This window comes from Phascolarctos cinereus, unplaced genomic scaffold (genome assembly GCF_003287225.1).
Source record: "Phascolarctos cinereus isolate Bilbo 61053 unplaced genomic scaffold, phaCin_HiC Scaffold_2;HRSCAF=192, whole genome shotgun sequence".
NCBI classification, from domain to species: domain Eukaryota; kingdom Metazoa; phylum Chordata; class Mammalia; order Diprotodontia; family Phascolarctidae; genus Phascolarctos; species Phascolarctos cinereus.
Window position 1 is genome coordinate 412,253,197 of NW_027555625.1, and position 19,849 is coordinate 412,273,045.

The following is a 19,849-nucleotide window of genomic DNA, read 5'->3' on the forward strand; positions in this document are numbered from 1 at the left end:
ATCTCAAACTATGAATAGTGGAATAAAAGCATGAGTTGAAAATGTACCTGTTATATGGGATTAGTTCAAATGTATATATGTGGACTCTCAGCAGACTGATTTAAAGAAACACAGGGCCGGCTGAGTTTTTAAAACATCATTACTGAAAATGAGGGAGGAAAAAACCCCATAAATAGCACAATAAATTTACAGAAATATTATAAACCATAAGAAAATATTTCCAATGCAGTCATTTCAAGTTGATCTCATTGTTTGTTTTAATTTTTGTTTGTTCATTTGTATTCAAATTGAAACAGAATGAAAAGTTTGGAAACAAAGTGCTATTATAAGTTACTGGTAGTGCCAACCAACAGTTACATACAGCCTACAGCTACAAGGCCAGCTTTTGCTTTTGCATTTTTTTGTTAACAATAAGTAAAAAAAAAAAATGAGTGCAATTTACACATTTGCTGTCTTATAGAAAACCATGGCAATGTTTTTTTTGCAAGTAGCCTATCCTTTTTCTTTCCTTTTGTATGATTTCTAAACAATTGAAATGTCCAAGTTGAAATTAATTCCATCCTCTGTCATTTGCAACTGCCCCAAATCCCAGTTGCAGTAATTGGAAATTCTGTAAGAAGATTCTCTTTTGAAAAATATTGGCAAATGTTCAGAATAGAAACAATGGATATTTTGGATTGCTGTATTTATTTTCATAAATAATGTACAAAAGTTGCTTGCAAATATTTAAAAAATTGTTCATTATCACTTGGAGACTAGCTCTAAATACTATGGGTAAAGATTTTTGCAAACTTTCTGCAAAGCTCCTACCATCCAACACTAGAACTTTTAAAAAATTTTGTGGAGTTTTCTTTTCTTCCCAGGGCTATCCAAGTCCCCTGTTTTATCTCCCCCCTCCCCTAAGTCCTCTGTACAAAATTAGTCCCAATCCATCCAGCATGAGGCTAGAAGACAGGCACCAGGGACTATAGCCTACGCTGGCCCCTGATAAGTGTATAAGGGGTGCCAAAAAAAAAAAGCACTAAATGAATGAAACTGGCAATGATCATAGCTGTCATTTCTATAGTCATTGGAAGTTGACAAAGTACTTTCCCAGAATATCCCTGCAAAGCAGATAAGAGTTCAGAGTGGTACAGTGGAAAATGTGCTGGATCTGAAGGCTGAAAGGCATGGGTTCAAATCCCTCCTATGCTCCTTACTCCCTTTGTTAGCTTGGGCAAGTCATTCACCTCTCTGGGCCTTAGTTCCTCATCTGTAAAATGGGTGGCAGGGCTAACTGCTTGACCTCTAAGGTCTCTTCTACCTCTAATTCTAGGATCCTGTGACTACAGGTTCTTGGTAGTAAAACTATCTCTATCCTCTAGATGAGGGTATAGAGATTCAGAAAGATCCACTTAATCAAATGATTTAATTAGAGTCACCTAGGTTTAGTTTTTAGAATCAGAATTTGAACCCAGGTCTTCTGACTTCAACTCCATTCTGCTTTCCATGGAAAACCAGTGCCGATTTTGTAAAGCAAAGAATCTTTTTTTATGCTTTGAATAAATAACTTGACTTTCACCTACCAACTACTTTCTACCCACTAATTTATCTCTTGCATAAGTTTGGATTTTCCTTTTGTTTTTCCTTAAGGCAAGGTGAACCTGTGCTTAGAGGTTAAGTCATGGGTGATTTGTAGCAGGGATGTGCTGGTAAATGTTTAACAGCAAACTGGAAACCCCCTCCCACCCCTACCCCCCAAAAGATGCAGGACACACTTTCATGTTTAATTTGAAGTATTAACATTTTCTCTGTCACTTTCTTAAGTCTAGACAATCAACAAAACAATAAATTAAGCCAGGTGGCTCAGTGGATAGAGCACTGGGCTTGAAATCAGGAAGACTCATCTTCCTGAGTTCAAATCTGGCCTCAGATACTTCCCAGCTATGTGATCCTGGGCAAGTCACTTCACCCTGTTTGCCTCAGTTTCCCGGAAAGGAAATGGAAAACCAATCCAGTATCTTTGCCAAGAAAACCCCAAATGGGGTCGTGAAGAGTCAGAACACACCTGAAATGACTTAACAGCAACTTTTTAGCGTTTGTCAATTCCCAAGGTATAAATGCTTACACAGAAAATTTAACAACAGGTTCTCTCAAGCCTGTTGGAGCGGACTCTAGCACACCCTTACTTAGATATACCTCAATTATTTCTCTACTGAAATAAATAAGCCTTTTCTCTTCTCTTCTCTTCTCTTCTCTAGGGCATCCAGAGCAGCTAATGAGGAGACCTTACCAAGGAATGCTACACTGTAGGTGCTGAGAAGACTGGGACTAGAGGGGGGGGAGGGGGGAAACAACTAAATGAATGAATGAAATGGCAGCACCTATTTGAAAGGCATTCAAATCCTCATAGACTCAATTCCACAAAGAACAATGTCCAAGAAAGGACGGAGTAAGGGCGAGAAGCCTGAGGCGCTGATCATGGCTCTTCAGGCTGCCAATGAAGACCTCAGGACCAAGCTCACTGACATTCAAATAGAACTGCACCAGGAGAAGTCTAAGGTGAGTCGGCAAGGACAGCCACACGGTCATCCAGGAGCCACAGGCTTTCTTTCCAGGGAGCCCTAAAGGCTTTACCCCACCGTGATGTCAGATTCTCCCCACCCCTCCTCAGAGGGTCATGGCATCAAACATGACCATGGGCCTTTTCCCGGTGGAGTATCACCGCCTAAACCTCATGGCATACTGGAGAGAGCAGGGAACTAGAAAGCAGGAGACTGCTGTTTATTTCCTGACTCTGCCACTCACCAATAGTTATGGCATCATGAAGAGTGCTGACCTTAATTATCTATACGTCCTTGGGCAAGTCTAGGATTTTCTAGGCCTTGGTTCAGAGATAGTCAGATTCTTTAAGAATCTTAAGATTTAGACCTCAATATATGTGTGTGTATATATATATACATAAATGCTTCATCTTATTATAATTATACTTCATCTATTTCCAATCTTTCTTTTATAGAGGAGGAAACTGATATTCACAGAAATTAAATGACTTGCCTACTGTCCCAAAGCTGGTAATTCTGGGAGTTAGAATTTGATCTCATGCCTTTTGTCACCAAGTCCAGCAGCTTTTCCATGACACCATGCAGACTTCATGAGCTAGACTGGATGCTCTGTCAGATCCATTTCAGCTTGTGCAATTTACATATAAGAACTCTTCCTCCTCTCCTCTTACTTCTCCTTTTTCTCCTCTACAGCTAGGTGATACTCAGGAAGTGAGTTCAAATTTGACCTCAAACACTTACTTAGCTGTGACCCTAGGCAAGTCACTTAACCTCTCTGCCTCAGTTTCCTCATCTGAAAAATGGAGACAAAATATAACATCTTCTCAGGATTGTTGTGAGGAAAAAATGAGATAATATTTGTAAAGTGCTTTGCAAATGTTAAAATGCTATATAAATGATGACTACTATATAAATGCTATTACCTCTACCTACATGTACATAGCTCTTTAAGATTTACAAAGTGTGTCCCTCATAACACTATGAGGCACACAATATAAGTATTATTATTTCCATTTTCTGTTGAGGAAATTGGAGCTCAGAAACCTTGGATTAATCATTTAACCTCTCTAGGACTCAGTTTCCTCATCTATAAAATGAGAGCATTGAAATAGATTATCTCTTCCAGCTCTAAGTCTTTGGATCCTATAATGGAGAATTAAAATGACTTGCCCCAAGTCTCACATAGAACAGAGTAGGAACTGAAACCCAGATACACACACTCCAAATTTACTGATCTTTTTGCTATATTAAGAGGAATCTGTGGAGAAAGAAAGAAAGAAAGAAAGAAAGAAAGAAAAGAAAGAAAGAAAGAAAGAAAGAAAGAAAGAAAGAAGAAAGAAAAAAAGAAAGAAAGAAAGAAAAGAAAGAAAAAGAAAGAAAGAGAGAGAGAGAAAGAAAGAAAGAAAGAAAGAAAGAAAGAAAAGAAAGAAAGAGAAAGAGAGAGAGAGAAAGAAAAAGAAAGAAAGAAAGAAAGAAAGAAAGAAAGAAAGAAAGAAAGAAAGAAAAGAAAGAAAAAGAAAGAAAGAGAGAAAGAAAGAAAAAGAAAGAAAGAAAGAAAGAGAGAGAGAGAGAGAGAGAGAGAGAGAGGGAGGGAGGAAGGAAGGAAGGAAGGGGGATGAAGGGAGGAAGGAAGTGATCTTTTTTATTGTTAAAAAAAACTTCAAGAAATAAAAAAAATAAACAAAATAGGCAACTAAAACCCAAGATAACCATGTAACCAAACCTATTTATATTTTAAAAATAAAATAATATTTCTATTATTGTATAATAGAAAGAACAGGGAAGTTGGGACTCAGAATTGAGGTTTGTGATAAGATTGGTCTAAGTGCCCTCCTAGACCCCCTCTGTTGTGGAGATTTTATGATACTATGAACTCTGCCACTAATTATGTGACTTCCTCTGGACCTCCATTTTCCCATCTGAAAATTTATGGAAATTGGAGTGGGTGACCACTAAGCTCTGTCCTGCTCTAAACTCCAGGATTTACACTCCAATAGTTTTATCTTGTCCCTGAATGAGGGAGCAGGTTCTAGAGCTGGAAGACACTTTAAAGATCATGTAGTTGAATTCCATCCTTTTACAGCCAAGGAAATTGATGCCTAGACAGTTCATATGGCTTGCCCACAGTCCCAGAGGGAATACTTGGCAGCTCTGCAATTCAAAGCCTGTTTCTAACTCTACTCTTTTAACTCCACAACTGTGTGCTGCACAGAACTGCGCTCAGCCTTCTCCTCTCCCTGAAATGTGAGACAACTGTTTCCACATGGTTTTTACCAAGCCTGCCCCAAGAGAGATTGGACAAATTGAGTGAAAATCCATCTTGAACTAGATGAATACTCCAGCAGACATCCAAATATCCAGCTTCATGTTTTTTTCTCAATCCTTGCCCTTCCTGAAGGAGCCCTCATCTCTGATCCCCACCATGACAGGAATGCTGAAATTTATCCTGATTTCCCACCCCCTCTCTATTCCCCTCCCAGATCAATAACAATCTTTTCCCTCTGATCTCACGTAGCACTTCATTTTCTCTTCTCAAATGTGCTTACCACAGAGGAAGTATGGCACAAAGGGTATCCCTTTGTGGATAGTGAGCCAAGCTTAAAGTCAGGAAAACTCTACCTCTGATACAAGTGAATTATGTGACCCTAAATTTGTCATTTAATCTTTCAATGTACCAGGAAAATCTCAAAGAATAGCATAGGCAAGGAAGTTTCCCCAACAAGATATCCATTTACCAATAAAATCACAGATTTACATACCCACACAAAAAAGGGGAAAAAACCATGTATTTATTGTAGAATAGCATTCTATGAGAATGGGGACTATATCTTACCTATGTATACCTATATCTTACTCCATATATCTTTTCCAATCTCCCACCCCTACCTCTTGCACAATGCTCCTGTACTTAGTAGGGGCTCAATAAATGTCAGTTGAATGAACTGTATAATTTTACTTTACTCCAACCTGAGTAGTAAATAAAGCTGTGATCCCAGCCTCTTTACTTCCTTTCATAAATCTGCAATGCCCTTGAACAAGCAGTAATAACAACAAGAAGTTACTACTACTACTACTACTACTACTACTACTACTACTACTACTACTACTACTACTGCTGCTGCTGCTGCTGCTGCTGCTGCTGCTGCTGCTGCTGCTGCTAATGCTGCTGCTCCTACTACTGCTACTACTACTACTACTACTGTCATTTATATTGTGCTTTAAGGTTTGCAAAATGACTTTATAATCATTATCTCATTTGAAGTCTTGAAATAACCTAAAAGACAGTTGCTATAATTAACTCATTTTATAAATAAGGAAAGGAGGTTAAGAGAGGTTCAATCGCTTACCCAGGGTCACACAGCTAGTGTCTGAAAGGAGATTGGAAACAGATGAGCTTAGATGAGCTCTAAGGTCCCTTCTAGCTCTAAGTTCTATGTTCTACAATACTTTTCAGCTCCATGCTCTAAGTTCTAAGGTCCTTTCAGCCCTAGCAGTCTGTTTTCTCAATCCAATCCAATATACATTTATTAAGTGCTCTGTACTAAGTGCTGGGGATAGAAATAAGACCAAGAAAGACAAGTCTCTGCCCTCAAGGAACTTACAGTCTGAAGGGGGATACAACATACAAAAGGAGGCAAGAAAGCAGAGGAGAGGGATGGGACATGGGGCGGGGGGGGGGCGGGAGGGAGGAGTACTTGATTGAGACCAGAAAGGGGCAGCAGATGCAAAGTGGAGTGAGCGGACAGTCCAGGTTCTGCCCTCTGTAAAGAAAGGCATTGGGAAGAGTTTGGTACTCCTCCCTCCTCTCAGAGGGGAGAAGAGACAAAGCAGTAAGTTTAGAAGTGATGAGCTTGTTCTGGAGGAGGGAGGAATCTTGTTCTGTGGAGTGCAAACCACACAGGGCAGCAGATGCAAGGTGGAGTGTTCTGAGGTGACTTCCATGACTGACATTCTACAATAACTTCACTGGTCAGGTTGAGGGGTATGGATTGAACTTTGGGAAAGGCAGGGTGAAAGGATGGAGCCAGCATCTAGCTAACATTCCCTCTCAAGATTTGCAGCCATTACATTCGAGCTCGTTCCAAACCTAACCAATCGATTCAATTTGAAAAAAAGCAGAGAATCAAAATCACACATTATTCCCAGTTCACAAATCCTAAATTCTAAAAACAGGTTGAGCTTAAGTTTGAAAAAGGCTAAATGTCTAATCTGGCTCAACATCAGCTTCTTTCTTTCTTTCTTTCTTTCTTTCTTTCTTTCTTTCTTTCTTTCTTTCTTTCTTTCTTTCTTTCTTTCTTCCTTCCTTCCTTCCTTCCTTCCTTCCTTCCTTCCTTCCTTCTTCCTTCTTTCTTTCTTTCTTTCTTTCTTTCTTTCTTTCTTTCTTTCTTTCTTTCTTTCTTTCTTTCTTTCTTTCTTTCTTTCTTTCTTTCCAGCAATTGGGGTTAAGTGACTTGTCTAGGGTCACACAGGTAGTAAGTGTCAAGTGTTTGGTCTGAGGCCGGATTTGAACTCAGGTCCTCCTAACTTCAGGGCCAGTGCTGTGTCAGCATCAGTTTCTAAACAAACTCAATGAGATTAGCTCCCCTTTGCAAGGAGCATGAGTGTGGGGGTAGCAATTTTGAATGAGCAGATCTGCCTTCTTCCTTTCTACTTTCTTCTCTTCTGATTTTTCCTACGTTGGGTGTCTGGATAAATAAGAATTCCAGTAGAGTAGTTATATACAGTACTCACCAGTCTGGCAGCAACCCTCCCAAGGGCAAGAGAAATTGAGAGGACCTATGTAGTAAAGTAGTTTTATGATTTCAAAGGCCTAGGCCTTGTGAAGGAGAATACAAATTAAGCCAGGAAATTAGTTTGGGCTCCATATTTCCCTCTTAGACTGTAGAGAAAAAGGGAATAAATTAACTGAATAATAAAAATCCTTAGAAACTATAAGAAATTGCCATAATACTGCCTCAAACACTTAAAAACTTCTATCATGCTTTCCTAGTCTTTTTTTTTATGCTTTCCCAGTCTTCTACAAGTTAAATATCCCTAAGTGTTTATATCAATTTTTCTTTAATGTGACCTCTAAGCATCTTACCACCCTGGGCATGCCTCAGCTTTTTGATGTCTTTCCTAACCTGTGGTATCCAGAATTGGATATAATATTCTATATGCCATCCCCAGTAGAGCAAAATTATCACTTCCATCATTGTGAACATTGAATTTTTGTGAGTGTAGCTCAAGATGTCATTAGCTTTAGGGGCTGCTGTGGCACACTGATGATACTGACCAAAAACCTCCAGACGCTTTCCCCGTGAAATGCTGTTTGTCCATGCTGTACATATTTTATACTTCTGCACTTGGTTTGTTTGAAGCCCAATACTGCACAGGTCTTTGCCATCATCTGTTTTATATTTTATCTTAGTAGATTTAATTCATTGTGCTAGCTTCTCCAGACATTTTTGGTTTCTAACTATGATCCACTGTGTTGACGATCTCTTCCAGCCCCAATGTATTCTATGAAATTAAGAAGCACGAAGTTATACCTTCATTCATGTCACTGGTAACAATGTTACAATTCAGTCATCCTTGCTCCCTTCATTCTCTGTATTACATTCTTCCACCCTCCCACTTGCTGACTCAGGTTAAGATTCCCTTCTGCTTCTCCATTGTGTTTTTCTTTTATTTTCCTTTTAAAGCCCTTCATCCATTCTTTTGAGGAACTCTTCATTCCCCCGATGACCTGGATAATAGAGGATCATGCCTCTAGGTTCACCGTTATTCATAAATGGCTAATATTTGGGTCCAGTGATTCAGTGAGTCCCAAACCCATCTCTCTTTACTCTCACCTATCCCACATCTCTCCATCTTGTCAATCACCACAGCAAGAACATCTGTGGCAAACATCTTGCTGAAAGCCAGCCATGTTACATCTATGGCATTCCACTCATCTACCAGGCTATTAGCCTTGTTGAAAAGGAAATTAATTTACTCTGGCGTAACCTGTTCTTAATGAATCCCTGTTGGGTTTTACTGGGTATTTCCTTTTTTAAAATATTCACCAATCATCCCTTCCCTAGTGCGTTCTACATTTTGCCAGTAATGGGAGTCAAGCTCACTGGCCTTCAATGAAAGTTGAGGCAAATGATCACCTTCAGTCTTGTGATGCCATTTGCTCCTGAGGAGCTTTCGAAGATAAATCACGTCCACAAGTTCTTCTGGCACCTTGGGGTACATTGAGAACAGATAAGCACTGCCTTCAAATCCTTTCCAAGTCTTTGGGCTTTCAGCTCCCTGTTAATTATTTTTTCTATTCTTCTTAACCCAGAGAACATTCTTTTTCATTTAAAAAAGTAGCAGTAGCAAAATAACAGTTGGATAATTCTGCTCTCTCTAGTCATTTCTTATAGTTGTCCCTTCTACCCCAGGCTGTGGTTAAATTACTCTTCCTTTTGTCCCTAACACAGTTCTTGAAAAAGCATTACGGATTGTTGTTAGCATTTCTTGCAAAATGTAGTGAAGTAGAAAACCGGCTAGTTTGGCATGAATGGAAGGAAGGAAAGAAAAGAAAGAGAAAGAATGAAAGAAAAAGGGAGAAAGAAAGAGAGAGAACAGAGGGAGGGAGAGAGGAAAGAAGGAAGAAAGGAAAGAAGGAAAGGAGGGAGGGAGGGAGGAAAGAAGGGAGGGAAGGAAAGAGAGAGAGAAAGAGAGAGCAGAGGGAGAGAGGAAGGGAGAGATGAAGGAAGGAAGAGCATTAATTAAGGGTATAGTTCATGCCAAGAATTGTGCTAAGCATTGGGGATGCAAATAGAAAAAGCACGACAGTCCTTGCTGTCAAAGTATTCACACTATGACTAGGAGAGTCCATATAGAGAAGAAAGTCCGACCTTATGATGTGTACAAAAACCTGGGCATCCTAAGAGTTTCGTGGCGAGTTATGGGAGTCCTCAGGTCATATCAGCAAGTCAGATGACAGGGCATAGGTGCAGAGCACATGGCAAGATCCACTGCCTGAAGAAAACTGGAGGCAGCGGCAGGGTAGTTGGTGAGGCCTAATGGACTTCCGTCTCTGTGGGAGGAATTGGTGATTCCTATCTCATCCAAGCCACATAAGCAGTCAAATGGCCCTCATAAGTTCTGGGTGGCCTGGGACTCAGGAGGAAGGCGAGGGAAGGGGAAGTCAAGAGGGGAAGTATTTCTAACCTCCCAACCCTCCTAAATGAATTCTTAGTGGTCTGAGGCCAGGAGAAGGGAGAAAGGAAGAAGTCAGTGGGTAAAGAAAACTGGTTCAAATCCAACTTCAGACACTGAAAGCATCAGTTTCCTTCTCTGTAAAATGAGGATCACACTAGAGCCAATCTCATGGGTTGCTATGAGGATCAGATAAGATAAATTATACAAAGAACCTTGCATACCTTAAAGCGTTCTGTAAATGTTCCTCTCTTATTACTTTTTTTTCTTTTTGTGCTCTAGGTGGCAAAGCTCGAAAGAGAGAAAACCCAAGAAACCAAACGGATACGTGAATTGGAGCAGCGCAAACATACAGTCCTGGTCACAGAGCTCAAGGCCAAACTCCATGAGGAAAAAATGAAGGAGCTGCAGGCCGTCCGGGAGAACCTGATCAAGCAGCATGAGCAGGAGATGGCACGGACGGTCAAAGTGCGGGACGGCGAGATCCAGAGGCTCAAGTCGGCCCTGTTCGCCCTCCGGGACGGCAGCAGTGACAAAGTAAGGACCGCGCTGACCACTGAGGCCCGCGAGGAGGCCCGCAAACTCTTTGACTCAGAACGCCTCAAGCTTCTACAGGAGATCACTGACCTCAAGTCAGCCAAAAAGCAGGTGGATGAAGCGCTGAACAATATGATCCAGGCTGACAAAATCAAGGCGGGGGACCTGCGGAGTGAGCATCAGTCCCACCAGGAAGCCATCTCCAAGATCAAATGGGAATGTGAGCGCGACATCCGGAGGCTGGTTAGTAGAACCACTGGGTGTTGTTCCTGAGATTGCTCTGGTACCCACATATCATAGTCACTGGGAAATGTGTCTCCGTATCACTGCTCCTCTTACCTGGTGAACTGACAGCTTTCCCTGAAAACACGAGGGAATTGCGTGAAATATGCCACACACACACACACACATACACACACACACACACACACACACACACTCACACACACACTCGCACCAGAATTGGGTCTGTGGAATTAAAGTCCTTTGATTTCACCTTTCTGTCCTGGAAACTGTGCTCTATCAATGCTTAATTTCTACGATGCTTAAAGGTTTACAAAGGATAAAAATACCTAAGGATTTAAGGACTTACAGTTATCCTAAATAGAAATTGTAGCCATGATGAAAGAAAAAAAATAAAATTGCATCAGACTGAGAGGCATGAAGACCTGGGTTCAAATGTTGTTACCCAACCAACTCTTTGTGACCCCATGTTTTAGCAAGGATGCTGCAATGGCTTGCCATTTCCTTCTCGAGCTCATTTTACAGATGAGAAACTGAGGTAAACAGGGTCAAGTGACTCGCCCAGGGTCACACAGCTAGTGAGTGTCTGAGGCTGGATTTGACCTCATGGAGATGTCTTCCTGACTCCAGTTCTGGGGCTCTATCCAGTGTGCCACCTAGCTGCCTATTCATTTAATATACGATCTTGGTCAACATATTGGTCATTCTGGGTTTCAGTTTCCAACTCAATCAAAGTGAGGTGGATAGCAGAGCAGCAGAAGAACCAGCTCTGCCTTTGAAAATGATTACTTTTGGGGGCAGCCAGGCGGTGCAGTGGATAGAACACCAGCCCTGGAGTCAGGAGGACCTGAGTTCAAATCTGGCCTCAAACCAAACACTTGACACTTACTAGCTGTGCGACTCTGGGCAAGTCACTTAACCCCAATTGCGTCACACAAAAAAAAAAAGAAAAAGAAAATGATTACTTTTGAGGCAGCCAGGTGGTGCAGTGGATAGAGCACCAGCCCTGGAGTCAGGAGGACCTGAGTTCAAATCCGATCTCAGACACATGACACTGCCTGTGTGACTCTAGACAAATCACTTCACCCCAATTGCCTCAAAAGAAAATGATTACTTCCGTGGCCTTGGGCAAGTCACGTAACCTCCACAGGCCTCAGTTTCCTTACCTGTAAAATAAAGGAGTTGGATTAGATGGCCCCATTTTTAGATCTGTGATCCCTACAGTCCTAGGAATTCGTGATCCTATGACCTTATGGACACATGATTATAAAACCTTTAAGGTTTATGATTTGCATTCATCTACTCTGTGAGATATCTAGTGCAGCAATTGTCCCTATTGTGCAGATAAGGAAATTGAGGTCTAGAGAAGTGAACTTCAGTTGCTCAGAGTTACCCACCTAGGAAGTGGCTGAGCTGAAACTCCAACACAGGGTCCCCTGACTGTCCAGCTCTGTTCCCACTGTACCATGATGCTTCTCATCAACCATGTCTCTTCAAGTATTTATCAATTGATTCCTTTTGGCCCAGATGTCTATAAGTAGTTGTCTAAATAGAGATAGCTAAGAGTGTTGAACTTTGACTCAGGAAAGGCAGTTTGGCATCCTAGTCTTGCCATTTACTATATGACCCCAGGAAGGCCAATCTTTTTCTCTGGGCCTCAATTTCCTCATCTGCAAAATGGATTTAATACACCTTTTTTAGTACTAATTACAGGACACTAATACCTTTTTTTTTTACCTAACTCACAAGGCTGCTGCAAAAATGTGAAGTGTTTTACTTACTTTAAAGCACTTTAGAAATGCTGTTATTAAATAGCTATCTCTTCCCAAATCATTTTGTCTCTGTGAGTCATTAGAGTTGGATTATTTTTCAGGGTCATTCCTGTGACTTTCAAAATGCCACTGGGAATGTCTTAAGTAGATTTTCCTGGTCAGCTGTCCAAGGACTCACACTTAAAAGCAGAATCCAAAAATATATGAGCTCAAATCATTTAAAAATAGAAACTGCCCTCCCAAGAAAGTTTCCAAGATGAAGGCTATATTGAAAGCAAAAGAATCTTTAACAGCCAACCATCTGGTAGTATATTTGCTAGGCTTAGCTATACTCCTCAAGAGATGCTTCCTCCTGCTAATTTGATTCACCAAGAAAGAGACATGCAGGTCCCTGACCCTTATTTAACAATAGAGTCAGCATAAGCTAAAACCATAGCACCCATGGTGACCTTGAAAAGAAGCTCTTTAAGCACCCAGTACCAGAGTATTTATCATGTGAAACCCCAAATTAGAGTAAAATCAAAATTGCCCTCAGTCATTAGATTGTGCTCTGTGGTCTTCCCAACTGGTTGATTTCTTTGGAAAACCTATTTCCGGGGCAGCTAGGAGGCACAGTGGATAGAGCACCAGCCTTGAAGTAAGGAGAACCTGAGTTCAATCCAGCCTCAGACCAAATACTTGACACTTACTAGCTGTGTGACCCTGGGCAAGTCACTTAACCCCAGTTTCCTAAAAACAAAGAAAACGTATTTCCTAGATGACATCTGTAGATTTTAAATGAGGAATTCTGAAGACCTACACTCAAGACAATAACTAGGTACTGTATCAGATTTAAAGTTTAAATCTAAAAAGTCGCTGTTTTGAGTTTCCTCTCTTAACATCCTCCTGGAATGCCTTACCATGGCACGGAGGTCACCCTGGCATCTCTAAGTCATTACAGTGGAAAGCTAGCTGTGGCAGGTTCTACCAGGCTGGATAGGTTCAGTGACAGACCATGAGTCCTTCATCTGAATACTAGCCCAGCTATGTGCAGAGAGGCTCATTTTGAGAAGTGGGGACCCCAGAGGGGTTACTGGCTACAACCTCTCATAAAGGCAATCTCCTAAGTCATGGAGGAGCTGGGATCTATAATCGGTCTGAGAGAACACCCAGGCAACTGAAACTGTAGATCTAAGAAGTCATGAAATAATTATAGTTACCATGGAGCCAATCTGCTTTTTTTGACCCAAACATGTCTAGCCTACTGTGTTCTGAGATGAATCACAATTTTTGAATATTGTTTTTATTTAATCTTTTGGGGGGGGATGTAGTGGAAAGAGCACTGGATTTGGAGTTAGAAGCCTTGGTCTGAGCCCTAGCTCTGTTATTTATTACCGAGGTTACCTTGGGCAAGTCCCTTCTCCTCTCTGGGTACTAGTTTCTTCATCTGAGAAAAAACCAGGGAGTGGAACTAGATGACCTCTGAGGTCCCTTCTAACTTGATAGCTCTGATTCTTCTTTCTAACTACTCCCTTCATGGTTCTATTGAATACGATTGCTAATACCCAAAGCCACAAAGGCGTGCAGATAACATGGGCCCTGCTCCCTCCTTAGCCTTTGTAATGACATGGGCTGGTAGAAGGACCATGAACTCTGAAAGGGTCAGCTAAGTACAAGGAGGGGGAAGCAATGTTCACTGGTTTGCTATTCAGGTCAAGTCTGCAAGTGGATCCTGCCATTCATCTGGCATTTAACACATTTCTTTTTGCTGACTTCCATCCATTGAACACCAATGGGACCTTCCTTTTATAATGGAAATTATTCCCTTATCGGAACTTTATTTCTTTTTTACAAAGCAGAGGTGTTTCTTTCATGATCCTTACAGACAAGGCCAGGCTTTATAGAAGTCAAAGTTTGTGTCTGTCTGCCTCAGTCTCCCTATTCTGTGATTCACACACCCTCCTTTTCTCCTCTCTCACATAAGATCTCACATTTAGAGCTAAAACAGATCTTGGAAGTTATTTAATCCAGTCTCTAAAATTATCTTTACCTTTGTGTAAATGGCAGATAAACCTTAAAGAATTACCCCTCCCACTTCTTTCCCTTTAGCATTTGAATACAAAGAGAGAACAAAGTCAGTCTAAGGTAATGAAACCCTCAGAATGGAATTTACTAGCATCAGCCAGTGGGCAGGGGAAGGACGTGGGGAGTCAAGGACCTTCCTGGAAACTCTGATAGAATCCTGGGGAGCTGGTTGTCCATTCTACCCGAGTAATATGTGTCAGGCAAAATGGTTTAGTGGAAAGTGAACTGATTTTGGTGGCAGAAGAACTGGGTCTTAATCCTGGCTCCGCCATTTATCAGTTCTGCGATCATAAAGTCATGCCACTAAGCCCCCAGCATGTCTTGGTGTTTGGAACATGGGGATCATAATATCTGCCCTACCCAGGGCTATGTGAGGATGAGTTGAAATAATGGACTAATTTTTAAAGCTCTACAGAATTTTAAAACTAGGGTGGAGAATGGAGAATGTTGGGTGTGGAATCATAAAACCTAACTGCATAGTAGAGTGGAAGGAATACAGCCTGTGCAGACAGAGGTTCTGGGTTCGAATACTATCTTTAGCACTCACTATCTGTTTGACATTGAGCATGAAGGGGGCATTTGTTCTGCAAAGTTTGAATTCAGTCAAAGGGTTGCACTTGAGGATCTAGAAGGCCACGTATGGCTTCAAGGTCGCAGGTTCCCCACCCCTGGATTAGATGATTTCTAAGGACTCTTTCAGTTCTAGCACCATGACCGTGGACATATTGCCTCCCTGAGTCTCCTGGTGCTCATTTGTATGATTAGGGAGTTGGAAGAGATTATTATTGTCATCATCATCATTATCATAATCTAGGTGATGCAGTTGATAGCACTAGCCCTGGAGTCGGGATGATGAATTCAGATCTGGCCTCAGATGCTTACTAGCTGTGTGATCCTGGCAAGTCATTCAGCTTCTTTTTGCCTCAGTTTCCTCATCTATAAAATGGTGATTATAATAGCACCTACTTTTCCGGGTTATTGTGATGATAAAATGATATAATAATTGTAAAGCACTTAGTGCCTGGCAAATACTGAGTTCTCTCTCTCTCTCTCTGTGTATATATGTACATATATGCACATACACACATATATCTATTTGTATGTATGTATATACATACATAGAAATACATATATATATATAAACTATTATCATCAATAAATTAACTATTAATAATGAAATAATAATAAACAATAATAAGCAAACCATAATAACTAATAATTATTATAATTATTAAATATAACATATATTAACTATTATCATCAACAAATAATGATAATAATAATAGTAATAATAAATTATCTGTAGTAGTCAAAAGTTCAAAACCACCAATATTACAGTTAAGGAATTTTAAAAAAAATTTTGGAGCAGCTAGGTGGCGTAGTGGATAGAGCACTGGCCTTGAAATCAGGAGGACCTGAGTTCAAATCCGGCCTCAGACCAAACGCTTGACACTTACTAGCAGTGTGACCCTGGGCAAGTCCCTTAACTCCAATTGCCTAAAAAAAAAAATTTAAACCGGAGCTACAAGTGCCTATTTTAAAAGAAAGCAGATTTGCATTAGAATTAGAGTTAGAGCTTAGAATCAAAGATTGCTCAAACTGGAAAATGCTTTAGAGATGACATATTCTGATCTCGTTTTACAGTGGAGGAAACTGAGGCCCAGAGAAGGATTTAAGATCCTAAGATCCTAGGTTAAGAGCTGTTTACAAAGGTCATCTGGTCTAACTCTTCATTTTACAAATGAGGAAACTGAGGCACAGAGCTATTAAATGATTTGCTCAAGGTCCCACAAGTAGTAAGCATGAGAAACAGGGTTTCAGCCCAAGCTGTCTGACTGAAGAGCCAGGTCTGTCTGCTCTGGACCAATAAAGGTGACTTGCTTATGGTCACATAGCCAGTAAGAGGAAGAGCTGAGATCGTAGCCTTGATCTCCTGACTCCAAGTCCATGACCATTGTCATTACCCTACATCTGCTTTGCAATACTCATTATCACAGAAGGGAGTGAGGGTGGGGGTGGAAAAACACATTATTTCCTCTCTAATTATCCATGATCTGACTGGCTCTCAGACTGACCTTCAATGGGCATTAGCAAAATACTTGCTGTATTAAGGAATAACAGCAGAGGTGTTTTACCTGAGTGTTCACTATGTAGGTTATACCAATAAATTTCTAAATATAAAGTAACAAGGGTCATGGAAACTGTAAATGGAACTACAAAAGTCACCATTCTGCCACATGAATATGTGATTCAAATAAGCGTAACATTGGGTTTTTTGGTTTCCAGTGCCCACGTACCACCTGACAGTTAGTGATACATTGAAGAATATATATTATTTTAAGTCTTTAGGGCATCATTTAATGTACCATCCAGGCACCAAATGTTGACTCATGAGGTCATAAATCATGGGGCCACCTCCCAAACATAAAAATTTCATTTCAATTCAATAATTTTCTACTTGTGTGACCTTGGACAAGTAACTTAACTTCTTTGCCTCAGTTTCTTTATCTGTTTAGTGAGGACATTGGAATCAATAGAGCTTATTGTCCTTTCCTGCTCTAAGTCTATGATCCTACAATGACATTTATGCACAAGACCTTGACTTGGCTCTGAAGAGGCTACAAGCATGAAAAATGACACAGGTCCTGCTTTCAAGGAGCTTATCATCTACCAGTGACATATAACTTATGCACAAATAAGTATGCTACAAGGTAAAATGTGATAGCAGTAAAGGAGAGAGCCAAACAAAGGAGTCTGGGAAAAATCAGAAGAGAAAGAAAGCACTTTTGGCTGGGGAAGATCATGGAAGACTTCGTGGAGAATGGCAACTCTATTCCCAGTAGGATGCAAGCTTTTTGAGGGCAGAGACTCTTTTAAAGCTTATGGTTTTGTTTTTGTTTTTAAATACTCCCACTACCTACCACAGTGTCTGTCTTCCTAGGCACTTGAAAAATATTTGTTTAATTGAGCAAAGTGAATGGAGGACCGAGCCCTGCGGTTAAACTTTGAAGGAAGAGAAGGACTTCAACAGACCCATTATGGGGAGTATTTTGTTCTTCTTGTTCAACTGTTTTTTCAGTCACATCCAACTCTTCATGACCCCATTTAGGGTTTTCTTGGCAAAAGTACTGTAGTGGTTGGCCATTTCCTTCTCCAGATCATTTCATAGGTGAGGAAACTGAGGCAAACAGGATGAAGTGACTTGCCCACGGTCACATAGCTAGTACGTATTTGAGCCTGGATTTGAACTCAGGAAGGTGAGCCCTCCCGACTCCACTGCACCACCTACCTGCCCAAGTATTTTCCAGGTCTCTGCAAATGCATGGAGGAAGCAGAGCTGGATTGGGAATGGGACTGAAGAGTCTAATTTGGCTGGAATGGCGAATCTGTGACTGGGAGGAATGTGCAATGCCAGGCTAAGAAATCAGAGTTTAATGATGTCTTTTCCAGTTTTGAACCTATGATCAAATGGGAGAGTTTAGTTTAACGTACATAGCCCTGTAGAGTTTACAAAATGCTTTATATGACCTGCCTCACTGGCTCTGCAGTGCAAGCGTTATGATCCCTTATTGTACGTGAGAGATAGGCTAGTATAGTGGGTAGCGACCTGGCCTCTGGGTCAGGAAGGCCCATTCCAAAGGGCAAAAGGGGGCCGCAGGAGGTTTTGTAGCAGGAGAGTGAAATGGTCAGAACTGTGCATCAGGAAGATTCTTTTGGCAGCTCCCTGAAAGAGGGATTGAAGGGGAGGAAGAGGAAGTCAAAGAGGCGGGTCAACAGGCTATTTAGAATAATCCACACAAGAGGTAATGAGGGCCTGCAATAGCGTAGTAGCAGCAGAGTTATGGGACAGATAAAAGTGACTTGGATGCAGACAGTGCCTCATAGATATTAATATGCAAAATGTATAATGATATTATGGTGCTTCATCTCTAGAAAATAAAGGAATATATTGAATTTTATTTTATGAAAGACAGCAGTGTGATGTAATAAGAAGAGCCCTGGGTTTAATTCAAAACAGCAAAGGTTGGGTGAAAGCTTTGCTACAATGCATGTGCCCTGGGGCAAGTTATTTTAGCCCACAGACACAGACTCAGTTTCCTCTCAAGGTATAGGGACCTCTCGAACACAAATAACCCTCTGATACCCCAGTCTAGTACAATGGGAAGATCACAGAAGTTGTAATTAGAAGACTTGGGTTCAAATCCTGCCTTGGTCACTTACTACCTGTTTGCCCTTGGGTGAGTCATTTCCATTAGCCAGACCTCTGTTAGCCTCTCTGTAAAATCAGGCCACTAGTCTTTATGGACTCTAAGGGGTTCCTTCCTACTCTAAATCCATGTTCCTCAAATGCTGCAATATATCAATGAACCATGTCATCTGAGACTCAGCCCACCCCACCTCCCTTATTACCACTCTGCTCAGTCTTTGTGGTGTAGAGGCTAAGGTTGCTGCTAAGCTTTGGTTCTTCTGGGAAATGGATAAGGAAAGCTGACCTCACACCAAGATCCCTCCGACTTCTCAGGACTTTGAATTTTTGTGGGTCCCAGAGTCACATTAAGCCATCTTGGCTTAGGAATGTGACTCGAATCAATCTATACCTTCCTTATTTCTAATGACAATGGCCAACATTTCCATGGTGCTTTAAACTTTACATTGTGTTCTTCTTATAACAGTCTTGGGATGTTGTGAGCATAAAGAATTTTTTTTTTCTGAATTTGTGATTTCGTCAGTGAAGGGTATTCCCAGTGAAGAAATGCTCTCTACCAATGGAGATCCACCACTGTCCTCTAACTTGAGAGTGGCCAAGGACACGGAGAAGCCCGTGGCTTGTCCAGAATCATTAGAAGTTGAATTTGAACCCAGGTCTTTCTTGAGGCAGGCGCTCTCTCTCTCTCTCTCTCTCTCTCTCTCTCTCTCTCTCTCTCTCTCTCTCTTGTTTTGTTTTGTTTTTATTTATTTTTGGCCAGGCAACTGGGTTAAGTGACTTGCCCAGGGTCACACAGTTAGTGAGTATCATGTGTCTGAGTCCAGATTTGAATTGAGGTCCTCCTGACTCCAAGGCTGGTGCTCTATCCACTGTGCCATATAGCTGCCCAGAGGCAGGCTCTCTAACCACAATACTGACATTGTACTGTGCAGTGCTGAGACTCAAATTAATCATTACTATTTCTATTTGCCAGTGAGAATGAGGCTCAAACAGATGAGATGATTTGACCACAGACACATAGGGAGGAAGGGCTCAGCTCTTTACAAATATGATCTCATGTCACCCTCACAGCAACCCCGGGAGTAGGTGCTATTATTGTCCCATTCTATAGTTTGAGGAAACTGGGGCAAACGCTAATTAGATGACTTGCCCAGGGTCCCACCGCTGAAAAGGCAGATCTGAACTCAAGTCTTCCTGACTCCAAGGCCAATGCACTGCCCAGCTGCCCGACAGCCAGTAAGTGTCACAGAAGGCTTCTCCCCTTGTTTCTGACCGTGAGGCCCGCGCCCTTTCCATGACGCCACATC

The 19,849-nt window shown here is 41.2% G+C and overlaps 1 protein-coding gene across 3 annotated transcripts in view; it reads left to right on the forward strand.

Moving 5' to 3' along the window:
• Positions 1-19,849, forward strand: part of JAKMIP2 (janus kinase and microtubule interacting protein 2) — a 230,287-nt gene that overhangs the window by 134,490 nt on the left and 75,948 nt on the right. For all 3 annotated transcript variants that reach the window (XM_020969156.2, XM_020969157.2, XM_020969158.2), the window contains exons 2-3: positions 2,241-2,541; positions 10,002-10,499. In XM_020969156.2, coding sequence (XP_020824815.1) covers positions 2,413-2,541; positions 10,002-10,499 — 627 coding nt within the window. In that variant the 5' untranslated portion in view covers positions 2,241-2,412. The remainder of the gene's footprint in view (positions 1-2,240; positions 2,542-10,001; positions 10,500-19,849) is intronic.